We start from the raw sequence: 17,596 nt of genomic DNA, 5'->3' as shown, positions 1-17,596 counted from the left end.
CCACTGCTGCAGCTAAGGCCTGTCTGTAGACCTGTCCTGCATGAATGCATTATCCTTTTTCAGTGCCATTCATTATGCTTGTAGCTGTTATGACATCTAGAAGTAGTAAGCGATTCCATAAATAGGACGGAAAACAAATTCTAAGGATGCGTATGGTTCTAGGACTTGTCTTAAAAATGCCAAGAGCTTTGTTTTCAGCGAATTGCTTTTATCAACATATTCAATAACTGTATTAAAACTGTCCCTGGGTGGAGGAATGCAGAAGTAAATCAACTGTGTGCATAGTACTGTCCTGCTTTCTTGATAACTTTTACCAAGGCTGCGAAAGGACCTATTTTTCATTCCATTCAAAATATGCTAACCAAGAGCCAACAAGTGTATTGATGTGCATGACAGAAACTGTGCAAAGCTATGCAGTTCCCCTGCCCCCACCCCCGGGCACTTTAAAAAGTTGTTCCAGTTTAAATGACCATGATGTCAAAAAACTATCCCTTTTTAGTACAGCCATCCTGACCCTCTTGAATTTGCAGTCTAAAAGTGGGCATGCGTGTTAGCAGGATGGAAGGTAGGATTTGGGGGCCTGCAACCATCCTTTTGACAGAAACCTCACATGCACATAGAGAAACCCTTTACTGGCTTGGTGATAACGACTGGGAAAAGCTATTAAAACATCTGAATTGTATTAAAACATCTGAATTGTAAACACCTGTATTGGGAAGTTTTTAATGTAGGATGTTTCTCTGTGATATGTTATATTCTGCTAGAAGCTGCACAGAGTGGCTGAGGCAACCCAGTCAGATGCGCAGGGTACAAATAATAAATTATTGTTATTGTTATTATTGAAAAACAATAGTTTATTTCCAGTTTTGCTGCAGCCCCTCTGATTAGACTTTTATAATCGTGTGCTAATGTTGTTGTTATTGTTATAGGTATAGGTATATGCATGTAAGAGTAAAGAGAACAGACAGAACTAGGGGAGTTAAAAGAAAAACAAACAGCAAAAGCTTCTAAAGGCACTTAAGGAAGCAAACCATGATGTTGTGGTTCTTGAGGGAACCCATTTATCATAATTCCAGGAGATAAACTGAAGTAGAAAGCCTTGTCTCTCTTTATTTTGTTACTTGAAGAGGCAAAGACAAAATGATTTGTGAAAGATTTGCAGTCGATATTAAACTCGTTGGGCTGGGTGAGCAGAGTTTATCTTACTTTGGTATTGACAATCAGAGTTTGGCGCCCTAGTAATTAAGGTCCTGTCAACCTTTCTAGCCTAAAGCTTTTGCTTTTTCCTCTCTACAAGAATTAAATCACCTGCTTCAAATCATGCCAGGTTAAAAACATACTGGAGATGGCACCAACTTGGATATGTCCCCTCTGCTCCAGAAGTACAAATTTGTTTAGTTACAGAAGAAAAAGACAGTTCTCACACGGCCTCACTTGCTTCTATGATCTAAACCATTAGCTTAGTAGCCTCTAGGATGGCTGAAGTAGATGGAATTTACAAAGGAGCCCTTCCAGAGCGGATTAACCCTGCAAAATTATAGGCAAACTCATCCAGGGGTCTTCATGAAGGAAATCTTTCTTTCTTTTGTCCTAAAAAGGAAGGTCTCTGTTTTTTTTAATCTTCTGCAGAACTGGATGAAATTTGCAGCCCGACAACTGAACTGAGGGAGAGGGAAAGTAGAATGACCCTTTATTAAGCTCTCCTAATTGGCATTGTGGGTTAAACCACAGAGCCTAGGACTTGCCGATCTGAAGGTCAGCTGTTCGAATCCCCGTGACTGGGTGAGCTCCCGTTGCTTGGTCCCTGCTCCTGCCCACCTAGCAGTTCGAAAGAACATCAAAGTGCAAGTAGATAAATAGGTATCGCTCCGGCGGGAAGGTAAACGGAGTTTCCGTGCGCTGCTCTGGTTCGCCAGAAGTGGCTTAGTCATGCTGGCCACATGACCCGGAAGCTGTATGCTGGCTCCCTTGGCCAATAAAGCGAGATGAGCGCCGCAACCCCAGAGTTGGGCACGACTGGACCTTATGGTCAGGGGTCCCTTTACCTTTTTAATTGTTTGCATACTAAGAATTAAAGTAATGCAAATGGGGGTGGGGGGGGGAGAGAAAACAGCAGAATGAAATCAATTTGATTGAAGTATTTATTTTTAATTGTTAGGAAACAGAAAGTGATTGGGAAGGATGCCAGTAACCTACTGCTCTTATATACAATTCCTGCTTTCTCAGGTAGTACCTGCAGAAGAACAATGACCGTGTGGAAAGTTGCCCCATGTTGAAAGTTCCACAGGGCCAAAGAACACTTCCCAAGCCTCACCCTCTTGAAACATCCATTATCTGACAGTTAACACTATCATTTATATCAATGTGACTATCACCGGCATTTCTTCATAATCACAACTTACTCTCTTTTTAAAGTATGTGCACACCCATTCACACACCAAGCACTTCAAAGAAAGGTGAAATTGTTTGGCAGCCTAGAAAGTCCCTGTTTCTTAAAGGTTAATGTTTCCTTTCTCTCAGAAAATCAATAACTTTTCTCTGCCAAAAGATTTATTTGCATATCTAAGTGCCTCTTGAAATGCCAATAAAAGCTGCAGATAATATCCAAATGCATTACTCTCTACATAACTTTCAATCATATCACCATCAATAGGGTGACATCTTTAGCAATGTGACTTTACAAAAATGAAGTATTTAAAAGTTTCATTTTTAATTAAAAGAAGGCACATACTGCAATATTTAAACAGGACCGAATTCTCCTGTATAACACAGAACATAGCCTTATCTTGAAGACAAGTTTTCTAAACAACATTTCAGTAATACACAATTCTTCATAACGGGTAGATCAGTATTCCCTGCCCTATATGATGCCTTGTTGGGATACATATTTTTGTAGCATTTTTTCCCCTGGGAGACCTTGATGGTCTAACCCATGGGTAGGCAAACTAAGGCCCGGGGGCCGGATCCAGCCCAATCGCCTTCTAAATCTGGCCCACGGACGGTCCAGGAATCAGCATGTTTTCACATGAGTAGAATATGTGCTTTTATTTAATATGCATCTCTGGGTTATTTGTGGGGCATAGGAATTCGTTCATTATTATATTTAAATAGTCCGGTCCCCCACAAGGTCTGAGGGACAGTGGACTGGCCCCCTGCTGAAAAAGTTTGCTGACCCCTGGTCTAACCTTGGTAATCCACTTTTTGCTCCTGCTTGTACTTTGGTGTGGAGGGGTCAGGGTCATGTACCTTCAAAATCTTGGGTAGTTAACTAAGAGTGCAATTTTCTGGTATCTAAGTCAATTCACAATGACAAGATGGCATAAGACAGTGGTTTTCAACCAGTGTGCTGAGGCACCCTGAGGTGCTGTGAATGATGGTCAGGGGTGCCGTGGACAACACTAACCTCTGTCCTTTCCCCCCTCCCTCCTCTGATGCCCTCTCACATCTCTGCCTCCCAAAGGCTTGCACAGCTGCTGTTGCAGAAGCCCTGGCTACAAGCTCCGCAGGCGAATGGCGTCAGGGGTTGTTGGTTGCCAAGAACTGAGGTAGCCTTGGAGTAAGCAAGCAAGTGGGTGAGGGAGCTCAGCCAGTGAACGGACAAGTGGGGGGCTGGGCAGGGAAGCAGGCTCTGCACTGGCATTTCTTCTGCTTGGGAGCTGAGTGCCCAGTGCTGAAGGGGAGTATTTCTGTCATCCAGGCCCAGCAGCACCCACTGCTGCCACTGCTGCCTCCCAAGGTAAGGTGCTGGCTTCACCTTTGGCCAATCTCTATTGGGTCACAAAGGCTGGAGGCATCCTCTTTCCAGGCCCCTGTGGGGCAGTGTGAGGAGGCACTTCTCTTTGGGGCAGTAGCTCAGAGACCAGCAGCAGCAGCAGTGGCTGCCCAGAGGACTCCTAAGGACGGGGGAGAGGAGGCTGAAGGAACACTTCCCAAGGGAGGGTTTCAAGAAAGGGCGAGAGGCTGGCAACTCTGCAGGCAAGGGGTGACATAACTGGGCTCCTGAGCCCCATAGGGGTGCCACAGAAAGAATGGAATTGGTCAAGGGAGCCATGGACTCAAAAAGGTTGAAAACCTCTTGGTCTTCTGTGCTGGGCCCAGTGAAAAGATACTTGACATCTAGGTAGCAATTGTGTCCAGAAGTGCTTTTTATCAATTGCCTTAATTAATCAGACACATGATGGAATCATGTTTCCAAATGAGGAGTTATTATTATCCATTCATATGTAGTCTAAAGCACACATTATGGGGCTGCACTCCCCAAGAACTCCCTTTGAAGAGAGATCAAACATGGGCTGCAAAGATGGTGTTGGAACTGTAACATGCACTCAAATATTAGAAGCGGGCACAAGTATTAGAAATGGGGGGAAAGTAACACAGCATACTAAGCGAATCACCATGGGAAGGCAGTGCCTCCTGAACAGCAGCCTAACAATCTTTTAACTAACTAACTAACTAACTAACTACTAAAGGAATTTCTTAGGGCACCTTTAATTTTGAGAAGATGGACCAAGGGGGTTCACAAACATGTAAAAGCCAACTGCAAAACAACTAGTAAAACCAAATTATAAAAATATAGCTCACCCATAATTAAAATACACACTAAAACAAGTTCATTGAAACAGTAAGACATCCATAATTAAAATGCATAATAAACAAGCAAAATAAATTAAAAAATAAATTAAAAAATAAGAATAAAACGTTAGGAATAGGGTGCACAGGGAGATTAGCAAATTAAGTATTGAGTAAGTGGATATACAGTTTTCAAAAACAATGCCCCTCCATCCTTGACTATGATGCAATGTCAGCTGAAACCAGATGACTGTCCAAGTCAATTTGCATTACTGATGGAAATATAATCGGTGGCACAATTTTTTCTTAATCCGGCAACAGCGATGAGTTATGTTTGCGTAGTTAATGCTATGCCCTTGCATAGTGGCTTTCATCCCAGAAATCTCTAAGTGCTAAAGTAAACATTACAGTAATTACTTCTGAGAAGTAGGCAAGTATTTGCATTTTACAGTTAAGTAAACTGAGGCAGGGCAAGGCAAGCTCTGTTTCTAAAAGGATTCAAATGTGCCCAGCAGTCATAGCTTCAAAGAAAGCTAATGATCGTACCTTTGGAAGAAGACCGTAAAACCTTATGCTGTATTTAAGCACATGTAGAATTCTAACCTGGGGAGTATGGCTACAATCCCAGCATTTCTCCAGCAGCACAATCCCAAAATAATTTGTGGGACTGGTGCTAATGATGTGCAACTGATACTCTGGAGAACCCGAGGCTAGTTAGGAGCTGAACTGAGGAAATGATTAGTTTCTACAAACCATCTTCCAACTCTATGATTCTATGATTCTATGATTAGACCACCCAATTATATGAAGAGGTTAATATACAGATATCACGTATCTTCTCTCCATTCTTTCAGCTCACCTTCAACTGTAGGGATGCAAGAGGGAAAATGACCCTCTACTGTAGAGGTTGGGAAACCTTTTCACCCCAAGAGCCTCATTCCCTTGTGGGGACCATTTTGGGGCCCACATGGGCTTGGTGGGTATGGCCAAAGGCGAAAGTGTGTGGAGAAACAAATGTGACTCTTGTTTTGTACAGTAGATCACATCCCAACTATGCAAAGCTACACAGATACTTCCATCCTTCATTCAGGCAAGCAAAGGGCATTATTACAGTTCAGTCAGGTATTTCCACAAGGATAAAGCACTCAAGTAGGGCATGGAGCAGGTCCGGTGAGGTGTGTGGCCTTGGGGAAAATCCAAGGGCTAGACAGAGGGGCCTGGAAGGCTACATTCAGCCCCCAGGCCTGCGGTTTCCCATACCCTGATATATTGGGATTGGGCATGCAACATCTATCCCGCAGAAATGAACTGTCAAAGATGGGAAATGCAGAATTTACGGACCCAGAATCACACGTGGCTTCAAAGTCTCTGCCTCCTCCAAATATCACAAGCAATTTGTTTCTGTGGATAAATACCTAGAGAAAGAAACAGCGAACAGGAATTGGAACTCACCTAGTCCCCAGAGTGTGATGCATTGCTGCTCATGTGTCTGGCACATGCCATTATAGCAATACCCATCTACCCTGTGGCAGGGGTGCCCGTCATGTAAGTAAACATTGGCTGGGCAGAGAGGGCTGCCTCCAGTGCAGAATTCAGGAAGGTCACAGGAATTACTGGAGTGCCTGCATAAGACCCCTGCTGGCTTCAGCTGCAGGAGGAAAAGATTTGGCTGTAATTCCAATCAATAAAAGTTACTGCACAGTGAAATTTATGCTATGGACTAATGCTTCCCCTCCCAGACTCTGCACCAAGTGGCCATTAAGCACAGCATAAAGGCACCACAGCATTTATATGCATCTCTTTGATATACTGCACAGCGGTTTACGGCACACTTCTAAAGGGCCTCCTTCATTCCTTACTAAAATGCAAGCACAAGGCTCTGACACTCTGCGCACACAGAAGCACACAAGTTAAAACTTCAGCTGACTCTGCAGTGGTGGAATTATTTAAGTGGACATAAACTTTTAAGGCTGCTTTTTAATACTGTCAATTTATGCATAAAATAAAAAAAAATACACATTGTCTTTTAGGAGAAGAAGTGCTGCATTGATTTTTTTTAAAAAAAGCAGCAGCAGCAGCAGCAATAGATACGTTTTCAGTGGTGCAGCTATAGGCCAATGAACCTCTTGAGTACCAAGTATATTCCACTGACAATGCATAATAGCTCACATAGCAATGCATGTTTCACACGGCATGAAGATTGTTATGGAGGCCTGCCCACCCCACATGAATTAGGAAGCAGGAAAATTCACCTTGCAGTCTTCACAGCAAAGCCCATGGGCACATACTGCTCCTGGTTTTAAAGTGCAAGTAGTAGCATTACAGCATTCATTTGTACATTCCTAAAAAAGAAGCCAATAAAACCTAAGAATTACAATAGGCAGGAATATGTACATAGAGATCGACTGGGATCCATATGACCACCCGATTCTCTGCATTTAGGCTAAAGAACACACTGCTTGTGCGCTGAACTATATTCCATTCTTTCTTTTCCCACCTCCTGAAATGTTTTGAAATATAAATAGTACAGTTGTCCCTCGAGTTACAAATGCCTCAGGTTACAAACGCTTTAGGTTGCAAACTCCGCTAACCTGGAAGAGTTACCTCAAGTTGAGAACTTTGCCCCAGGATGAGAACGGAAATTGTGTGCCGGCGGCACAGCGGCAGCAAAAGGCCCCATTAGTGAAAGCACGCCTCTAGTTAAGAACAGTTTCAGGTTAAGAACGGACCTCCAGAACAAATTAAGTTTGTAACTAGAGATACCACTGTATTCTGTCTCCTCATTCTGGAAAAGCATTCAATATTGTAAAACATCCTTGTAAGCAAGGAAGCACAAAGTTGCAGAATCACCCAGTCCAACTCTTAACTTGTGCAGAAAATCCAGGTTCAATTTTCAACATCTTCAGCAAGGGTTGGGAAAGACTCCTGCCTGAAACCCTGGAAGCCCGTCAGCCAGTCAGGGTAGACAATATTGTCCTAGAGATGGACCAAAGGCAGCTTCCTAGGTTCCTACCTCAGCACAATTCCCACTGGCTTTCAAGCCTGCCAGGAACCACATGGGCTTCCATGAGTGGCCACACTAGGCTCTAAAAGTGTGAGCTGAGGCAAAGTTTCTGTCACCTTTCTCTAGCCCCATGATCTCACCTATAGCTGCTTTTAGAAGTTTAGGACGACTCGCTTGCTGTTTAACCTTGGGTGTCTCATTTTAAAGCTTCATTTCTTCAGTGTTCACCAACCATCACACAATTGTTCTCTGCCCTTTTTCTTTTCTCTGAACTAAATACACCACATTCAGATTCTGTTTGGTCTGGTTCTAAGCATATGTCTAGACTGTGGCAGGCAGGGGAACAACTGCTGAATTTTCTTCCACATAAAAAACAGTCCTGAATTCAAAAAACTAGGTTTCATGGAGAATACTAGAACATTCCCCCCCGACACTTAGCTTTCTCAGTAAGAACTAGGCATTTCTGTGATTTTCTTCTAGAACTTTATAAGCATTACCATTCTCCTCTGAACTGTCTCCAATTTATCTTGTGCTGATCAGAAGTGGCACAGTACTTAAATGAGATCTAATCTCTTAACTGAGCTGAGCAGAGGAGTACTATTGTTTCATGAGTCTAGGAAATGATGCTTCTGTTAATGCAACTTGAAAGCAGATTAGCCTTTCTCACCAGAGTATCACACACTTGAGTTTGTTATTCACTGTAACCTTCACACGTCCCTTAGAAGTGCTGCCTATTTAGTTATCCCCAGCCTTAATCTTTATCATTATTTATAAATTTTACTTATACAGTGCCAAGTTGCTTTGAGTTTCATATACAAAGGATAGATCCATTCCCGCATGGAACTTCTGAGCCAAATATACAGGCATACCTTGGAGATATTGTGGGTTCGGTTCCAGACCACCATGATAAAGTGAATATTGCAATAAAGTGAGTCACACATTTTTTTGGTTTACCAGTGCGTATAAAAGTTATGTTTACACTATAGTGTGTTCTATTAAGCCAAGCCCCACCTGGCTACAGGGGTGGGAGCAGGGAAACCCGGCTCCAGCCCTGGCCAGCTTCACTCCCATGGCCAAAAGAGGGGTGGGAGTGAAGGGCTTCCTTCCCCTGTAAGCGGAGCAGTATCTGCAAAGTGCAATACATTTCACTGCAAAGTAAAACGTAATGAAACAAGGTTTGCTGGTAGCTTTTTTTCCTTTCTATATGTAACCCTTTGGGGGGGGCATAATTTCATTTTCTTGGATTTTGTCTTACTAAGTCCTTATTTGTAGTCCTTGGTCAAATAGAATGGGTCAGTTTAGCCTTGATAAATGGAAAACTTACATTTCAAGGTCACAGAGAATGGCAATCGATTGACATTAAATTCAAATTTCAATCTAGTGAGATTTGGCAGAAAGTAGAACAAAAGCCATTCTGCTCCACCGAAACTCTGAAGTATTTTATTTTTATTTAATTTAACGAAATATATATACTTCTTGACTGTAATAAAATCTCCAAGGGTTTTACAAGTAGTATTAAAAATACCCATTTAAAAATTTCCACCGCCGCCACCATGGCTACATCTCAACTGTCAGGCCGATGGGAATCGATATCCCAGAACATAACCTGCAGGCACATAGTCAAGAACCTTGCTGAAGTGGAGCAGGTTTGTGCCTGGATGGGACACTACCTAGGAATCACATGTGTGCTTCCTTGTGTTTCCTCATGGGGAACAGTGGGATAGAAATGTACTACATAAATAAATCTGCTACAGTCCCTTGGCTGGGCTCAAGGCAGAGGGTATATGTAATTTATTTTTTTTCCAGGTGAAAGCAAGTACATGAGGGAGATGTGAAAAGAGAATCTGCATGTGAGATGGAGGGGTAGGTAAGGCACACTTGCCCTGCTTTGCAGGGATGGGCTCCCTATACTTCCACTGGAAAGCTATATATTTGATCCAGTCAGAAAGTGCTTCTACTTCCATTGTAAACTGTGGTTCTGGCTGGATTCTGGTGGCGATGGTAGAATTTGCCTCATCTCTTATTTACGTAGATGCAGGAAAATTAGTTTATCTCATCCTCAAAAGATCCTATTCAATGAGCATACCTCAAACTAAAATGTATCAGGCAACCTGGCAAAAGAAGACCTTCAGAAGCAACTGCAGAATCTTTCTAAGGAGCTTACAAGAAAGTTATGAATGCAAAAGCTCTCATTGTTTTTGTAGAAATGTGATTTTAACACTTAAAGTTCACCAACAGTCAACAGGTTTCTTCCTCTCATACCCTGGAATCAATAAGGTGAATCGGGGTTAATCTTTCTTATTGGGGAAAAAAACTAGTGTCTGCTAGACTGCTGTTTGAATATTATTTCATTTCAGTAGATTTGGGGTACGGGTTAGGGTGAAACTGGCTCTTGTTAGGGACCCAGGCCTGCCTGCCCTGCAAAAATCACCACTGGAGATTGACTGGTGGCAATGCTAATCCCATTTACTAGGAAGTAAAACCCCCATTAACTGAGTGGGACTTATGCCCGAGTAGGTTTGTGCATTTAGGCAGCGATCCTATCCACTGAACCTGAGAGTAAACCCCATTGAACTCCTTGGAACTTCTTTCTGAGTAGGCCAGCCTTTACAAGCCTTGCCTAACCTTGTATGTATACAGTGGTACCTCTTGTTCCAAAGCCCCGTTCGCAACATGAGCAGAATGCAACCCGCGTCCGCGTGTGCCGTGATTCGCTGCTTCTGTGCATTATGTCATTTTGCACGTCTGCACATGCGGCGAAACCCGGAAGTAACCCTTTCCGGTACTTCCAGGTCGCCGTGGGACGCAACCTGAAAATGCGCAACCTGAAGCAAAAGTAACAAGTGGTATGACTGTATAAACAACATGCCCTATATATTGATTAGGGCACACACAGAGGGAGCATTACTTCGCAAGTATTTTGGACTGACACCCACCGGAAAATTTGCCTTTTAAAAATAAATAAATCACACCCCAAAATACTTCAGAACCTAGCCTGTATTCCAGTTTACAAGGCTTGCCAAGGTTTTGAGTACTAGGGTCATGGAAAATGTAGTAATTTCTAATGCAGCTATTGCAGTAAAGTGATTTTTTTTCCTTGCTGGGGGCCACTGATACAGCTCTTTGTCAAAGGCTCAAGGGACCCTAGGTATACCGCTGGGGGTAGATGTGACCCATGACCAAATTCCATCTGACATATGGCATCAAACCACTCTGGTGGCTCCCCCTACCACCTGGCCTAGACTGTAGCCTGTCTTCTTCTCACCTAAGCCTTAATATCATGATGGAGGTATGATGCAGCACTGAGCCAAGGAGAACAGAGAAAAGATAAAGAAGTCCCCCGCTAAAGCAAGTGAAAAAATGCAATCAATTGAAACAGTATCAGCGAGACCTGAAGGGTGAGTGAGAGGCCGTACAGAGCAAGCATTTCTGCCCCTCTTCCTCATCCTTTTGTTCCACCTATGGTGGCTGTGAACTGGACACTAAGTACAGCTACCCCACAGGCAGACAGGGTCTCTTATCTAGGCAAAGAGATGGGAAGATCAGAATATGAGAAGAAGTGGGAAAGCCATAAAAATGCAAACGGAATAAAGATATCTCATGGCTAGAAAGGCGAACCAATAATTCACTATTGCAGCTCTAATATGTGGTGAGCTGCTTATATTTAGCCTTTGACATTTCACTAGTTAACAAATCTTCCTCGCATAAAATTTGCATTGCAGAATTCTCTTGCAGGTGACACGTTAAATGTATTCTGGTTCTCTTCACCTTTGGCTCTGACTCTGCCCAACATTGTTTTTTTAGCTCCTGACTGAATTCTTCCCATGGGTCACAACCCCTCATAGAAGAAAACTCCTCAACCTCTGCACTGGCTAATGAAAAACAGATTTGTATGCAAGCTTCATGCAGAGTTACACACAGAACAACATGATGCACTCAAAGATTAGAGTGGTATTGATGTGCTGATCCAATTTAAATTACATAGCTAATGCAAAACTAATGTACTGGATATGCTGGTACCACATAGATTACAGTGGAAGACTGGGACTAAAACCAATCACAAGTGAGCCACCATTTCCCAAGGAATTTAACAAAACAAAGGAAGAAGCCACAGTTCAAACTGCTTCATGGCAATATTAACGGTTTCTACTTTAAAAGGTATCAGTAACACTGAGGAGTGAAAAAGTGAAAGATAACTGGGCTAGAATGAATGTGAAAGCTACAGATACTCTATTGACTTTAAACAAGCAGATAAACCTACTTCTCATGCTTTGCTACCCAGAAGAATGAGTATGCTGTCAGGAAATCCTTATGGCTTGATCAATTCAATAAACTGTATGGGAAAGCTATGCAATTTCTTGCTATTTCAATGTCTTTCAGTCTATTATGCATATAACTATGCTTACAGGAGAAGACAAATCCATAATTCTCTGGTATATTTAGTTATGATAATCTGGGAGAGAAATACAGTATCAACTTTTAATGCCGACATCTATATGAAGGAAGGGTAGGTCTCTTCCCTGGCAGAATGAAGTCAGAGGAGTAGTCACTTTCCTTGTCTTGGGCAGCCATGGAAAAGGAAGAAGAGATGTTGGCATAACAAGCCTTTTCACTGGGCATGTGTTATGTACTGAGCTGAATCCTAGAACAATAGGATCCAGAATGCAGCAGTCTGATTGGCCTGGAGGAGCCACCCAATCCAGCTCCAGGTGAAAGTGAATCAGCGACCTGATTGGCCCGCAGGAGCAGCCAATCAGGTTCCTGAAGGAGGTGAATCCGCAACCTGATTGGCCTACAGGAGCAGCCTGGAATTAGCCAATCACACGGGGCCCATTGTGTAAATAATGTATATATAGCTAGACATTTTGGGGAAAGTTTCATTCATTGCTACTATGAGCTGAATAAAGTGCATTAAATTCACACTCGACTCTGAGTATATTTCAGCATGCTGGGCACAACATACAGCAGGCTCTTCTTGGTTGAGGAAGAGTACCAGAATACCAGCCTGCAGTCTTTTCGAAAACACTGCATGGCTTTTGTATTTAGACAAGCATTCAAGGAATACCGAGACTGGAGAATAGTGATGCCTAAGGACTGATATGACTTGATATTCTAAATTGAAATTTCGAGTCTTCTTTTAAAGCAGTCACGACAGACAGTCCTACCTCAGGTTCCCCACAGTCACACTCCTCTCCTTCTTCTACATAGCCATTCCCACACTTTGGGCCACCAAAAGATTCTTTAACTTCAGGCAGGTTGAATAGGCACATCCCCACTCCTTTCTCCAAGCTGCTTTCCAGGTCTTTCTTGCTGCAGCTGCTAAACATCATAGGAAATGGGTAGCTGGGGGGAAGAAGGGGTAGGAACAGGGGAGACAGAAGGAAAAAAAATTACCATTATCAAAGAATTATGGGTTTGAATTCGGAGACAAGATGTTCCATAACACAACACTCCTAGCAAATTCTACGGCATCATCGTAATGTGTCCCAAGAAATGAACAGAAGGGAATCAAATGTCATTGTGCCAGAGGCTGGTATAGTGCACACATAGTTATGGCAACTAATGCTAATATTTCTCAAACAGCACTCATTATACTGATAACCATTATGATAATAAACATAAACAGATTAAACATAATGAATGCCAGAGCTTCCTTAAATGCTCCCAGTCCAAAACCACTCATGGGTATCTACCCCTTGCTACAATATTTTCGTCCCACAAACCCCAGGGTAGGTTATACAGTGTGGGATGTTATGGGGCATGGAGGGAATGAAAAATCAGATTCAGTGGGAGAGAGGTAGAATGAAGGGGAGTGGGGGGTCTATAGAGAATGTGGCGGGAGAGTCCAATCCAAATGCTTGGACTGGTTCGGCTGCTGATTGTTGCTCCTATGGCTATATATTCGATATTCAAAAAGCACCCCAAATATTTTAGTATACACTGATCTTGTGATGTTAATATGTCTTGTAACTCTATCTTTTTGTTTCTGCAAATATTCTCCGCAGTCCCACTGGAAGCTTGCCACTTTGTTAATTGTGAGTGAGATAAAAACTTTTGAGAGTCCTTCAGCTCAATGCCAGCTGCATCAGGATGTTTGCAAGGACACCATGCCACAGACACTGTATAGGATGCCAAAGTGCACACTGTGATGCCCTGTGATTATATTAGGTGTGGATGATAGAATCATAGAATCATAGAGTTGGAAGAGACCACAAGGGCCATCGAGTCCAACCCCCTGCCAAGCAGGAAACACCATCAGAGCACTCCTGACATATGGTTGTCAAGCCTCTGCTTAAAGACCTCCAAAGAAGGAGACCCCACCACACTCCTTGGCAGCAAATTCCACTGTCAAACAGCTCTTACTGTCAGGAAGTTCTTCCTAATGTTTAGGTGGAATCTTCTTTCTTGTAGTTTGGAACCATTGCTCCGTGTCCGCTTCTCTGGAGCAGCAGAAAACAACCTTTCTCCCTCCTCTATCACAACCATCTGGCAAATAAAAGACAAACTGTCTTATTTCCCTAGACTCTGGAACCCACTGACTTCCTCTCTGCATTCAGGCAACAATTCCACACTATGGCCGTGTAGGGCGCCAGCCAGCTTGATAATGACTGGGCTTTGTTCCCTAAATGTTTTTTTTTTTTTTTGATGGACAGCAGAGCCAGACCAGAGTCAGAACCAGTTCTCCCTATTTCCCAACCTGAAACCTGTCTAACATCTCAAATCAAATCCTATTCCTCTTCTCAAATCCATCCCTATCTCTCATCTTAAATCCAGCCCTGTCTCTCTCCAACTCAGAAACTGCTCCTTTTATTCTTCCCCCCCAAAGTGCTGTTCCTGCCCCCTCTGTGGCTGGTGGACTCTGTAGCCCATCAGAGAGAGGCTCCAGCACTATGGTGGAATTTCAAGGGGACTGCATCACCAGACTTTGGTCTGGCTCTGCTGTCCGCCACAGTTTTCTATCAATCATATATTATTAAGAACAGGATGCAGTCTTAAACAGGGAAATAAGATAGTGAGGAGAATTCCCATGCTGCTAAATCAAAAAGTTTAATGAATCAATAGTTATTTCTTATATTACAGACAGAGGAGAATTCAGTGCTCAAGAGTTGCTAAGCAATTAAGGGTATATTTTAGCTAAAGAAAAAGAATCACCTGCAATCCTAAGTGGTAGCAGAAGTTAAAGCATTTCCAGAGCAACACAGATACGTAATTTGGATCTCATGAATGATACGTTACAGTATGATTTAATTTTACAATATAGGGAGAGAAGTGGGAAGAGAAAAAAAGTTGGCTGGTAGAATGGTGTACTGTTTGTTGGACTAGGACCTGGGAGACTAGAGTTCAAATCTCATCTCAGCCATGAGGTTCATCAAGTAACCTTGGGCAAATCACAGTCTCTCAGCTTAACGTACTTCACAGGGCTTTCGTTAAGATAGAACGGGGATGAAGAGAACAATATATGCCATCTTGAGCTGCTTGGAGGAAAGGTGGCTATAAATATATACAAATCATAGGGTCATCTAGTCCAACCCCTTGCAATGCAGGAATCTCAGCTAAAGCATCCATGACAGATAGCTCTCCAACCCCTGCTTAAATAAATAAATAAATAAATAAGTAAAACAATTCATTTCTGCATTAGGTAAGTTTTAAGATGGAGTGTGGAAGAGGTAGTGCACATTCAAATGAGGCACGATTTCTCACTTGATGGCAAAGCCTGTAATTATATGCACTTATTTAGAAAGAAGTTCCAAGTAAACAAACTGAAATTTACTTCCGAATAAATATGCATGGGATTGTAACAAATGTCAAAAAGATCTTTCATAAGTAAAGCATAGTAGGTAGTACTGGACAAAATAGCATTTCTCTACAAGATGGAAAGTGACTTAGCCATGCTTTTGGTTGGCGAGAGTCAGAAATATGGGGGGGGACCCCAGTTCTCAACACATGGAAGAGCTCAGGTAGTTGGAAGAAGAAGAAGAAAAAGAAGAAGAAGAAGAGTTTGGATTTGATATCCCGCTTTATCACTACCCTAAGGAGTCTCAAAGCGGCTAACAATCTTCTTTCCCTACCTCCCCCACAACAAACACTCTATGAGGTGAGTGAGGCTAAAAGACTTCGGAGAAGTGTGACTAGCCCAAGGTCACCTAGCAGCTGCATGTGGAGGAGCGGGGAAGTGAACCCGGTTCACCAGATTACAAGTCTACCACTCTTAACCACTACACCACACTGGCTCTCATAAGCCATAAGCTGGACTGCAAGTTCATTTATATGGAGTCAGTGGATGATCCTGGGTGAACTACAAAAATGCATCACCAGGAAACTTAATTCCTGTGATGATTTGCTAGTTTCTAGTTGATTTGCTAATTTCTGGGTCTAGTAAGGAGCCCACAGTAATAAATAGAAAATAATTGTTTTCTTGTGAAATTTATTACTAATTTAAGAGTGGGTCCCATACTTTACTCTTTGACATTGAAGTCAATGTTAGGAATGATTCCATCTTAAGAGACTTTCAATGGGAAACCCAGCCAGATGGGTGGGGTACAAATAAATTATTATTATTATCATTTTTATATATTCATACTTTACATATTAAGCAGTACAAAAATTGCTTCAAAAGCCACAACAATAGTTTTTTCGTACAAATTCATTTTAAAACCAGGTTAATCTCAAAAAGTGAAACTTTTTAGAGACGAAACTTGGTTTTTTAAAAAACACACAAACGTGTATGTGTGTGCATATAATTTAAAGCATCAAATTTAAATTCATTAATTTTCATCCAAACAGGTGTTTAGGATGACAAAGGCCACTCTTGACATTATAAACGTATTCCAGTGTGCAAATACTGGTTTGATAGGTATGTGAAATAGAAACCAAATGAACAACAGAAATATTGTTGGTAATCACTAAATCAGAAAAAATATAAGAACCAGCGAGTGTTTCCACAATGAACATTAAACAATTATGACCACCCTCTCCAAGTGCATACAGATTCGCTCACTCCTGCTTATAAACGTTTCATGTGACCATCAATGGGGCAATAGGTCCTTTGGCCTATACTGGTGACCACAGAGTGTCACTGCTAACTAATGCAAATTCTCTTCACCTTAAAAGAACTCAAGCTGTTTCCTATTTTGAAGCAACAGAGCCATTCAAATTCTGGCCTTTCCTGTCCTTGACACTGATTTCCTCAGCTGACATCAGTGCCATATTCACTAGTTACCAAAGAAAGCACAGATCCACTCAAAACATTTTGTTTTGAAATAAATAACCTCACAATAAACAGGAGATGAGCATGTGAAATCTGAAGCCGAAAGTATATGAATGAATTATTCCATAAAGTCGGATGGGGTGACTTTATTTCAACTAAAGCATCTGAGATGCACTAAAATTGTAGCTTAAGGAGCATTTTTTTAAATGGAACCATACATATTAATTAACTTTTAAGGACTCCTTTTATATAGTGCACACTTCTGCAACAGTATAACAAAAGGGAAATGAGGTAATAAAGGAGCTCCATATGCCCATATTGAAGATAAGGGGGAAGGATAGAGAGTTTATTACATTATTCTTGTAAGACAGGAAGAAACAGATATCTGCTGCTGGGCAAGGCACGCCCACACTGCTTTTGACCCTTAACAAAACACTATATTCAGCATCTAGGCAAGACTTAAGTAGTAGAAATTTAAGACATTAGTAGGATGATATGGGCTTTAGGCAGAAGGGATCTTTATGGCAAAATTATCCTCATAGGCTGAGCCCGGAGGAAGAATCCACAGTCCATCTGAACAGTATAGGATCAGGTATGTATGTATCACTTTAATAAAAATAAAGTGACTTTGCTTTTGCACAATAGGCCAATAGAAGGGGGAAAGTCAAGAACAAGACCCATCTGTTATATCTACTAATGCTGCTCCCCCTAACCTATGAATTACTACGCTGGGGGAAGCGTCAGGAATACAAAAACCAGTCTCCACGGTCTGTCTGGTAAAGGGTTTCCAGCCCTATGGATGGGGGTAGAGGGGG

At 42.1% G+C, this 17,596-nt stretch overlaps 1 protein-coding gene across 2 annotated transcripts in view; it reads right to left on the bottom strand.

The window, feature by feature from the left end:
• ADAM12 (ADAM metallopeptidase domain 12) overlaps positions 1 to 17,596 on the bottom strand; it is a 191,498-nt gene that overhangs the window by 27,236 nt on the left and 146,666 nt on the right. For both annotated transcript variants that reach the window (XM_079977123.1, XM_079977124.1), the window contains exons 12-14: positions 12,739 to 12,916; positions 6,822 to 6,911; positions 6,022 to 6,217 (exon numbers count right to left, since the gene is read on the bottom strand). In XM_079977123.1, coding sequence (XP_079833249.1) covers positions 6,022 to 6,217; positions 6,822 to 6,911; positions 12,739 to 12,916 — 464 coding nt within the window. The remainder of the gene's footprint in view (positions 1 to 6,021; positions 6,218 to 6,821; positions 6,912 to 12,738; positions 12,917 to 17,596) is intronic.

This window comes from Podarcis cretensis, assembly GCF_951804945.1.
Source record: "Podarcis cretensis genome assembly, chromosome: 5".
NCBI classification, from domain to species: domain Eukaryota; kingdom Metazoa; phylum Chordata; class Lepidosauria; order Squamata; family Lacertidae; genus Podarcis; species Podarcis cretensis.
This window is presented reverse-complemented; position numbering and strand designations above follow the sequence as displayed.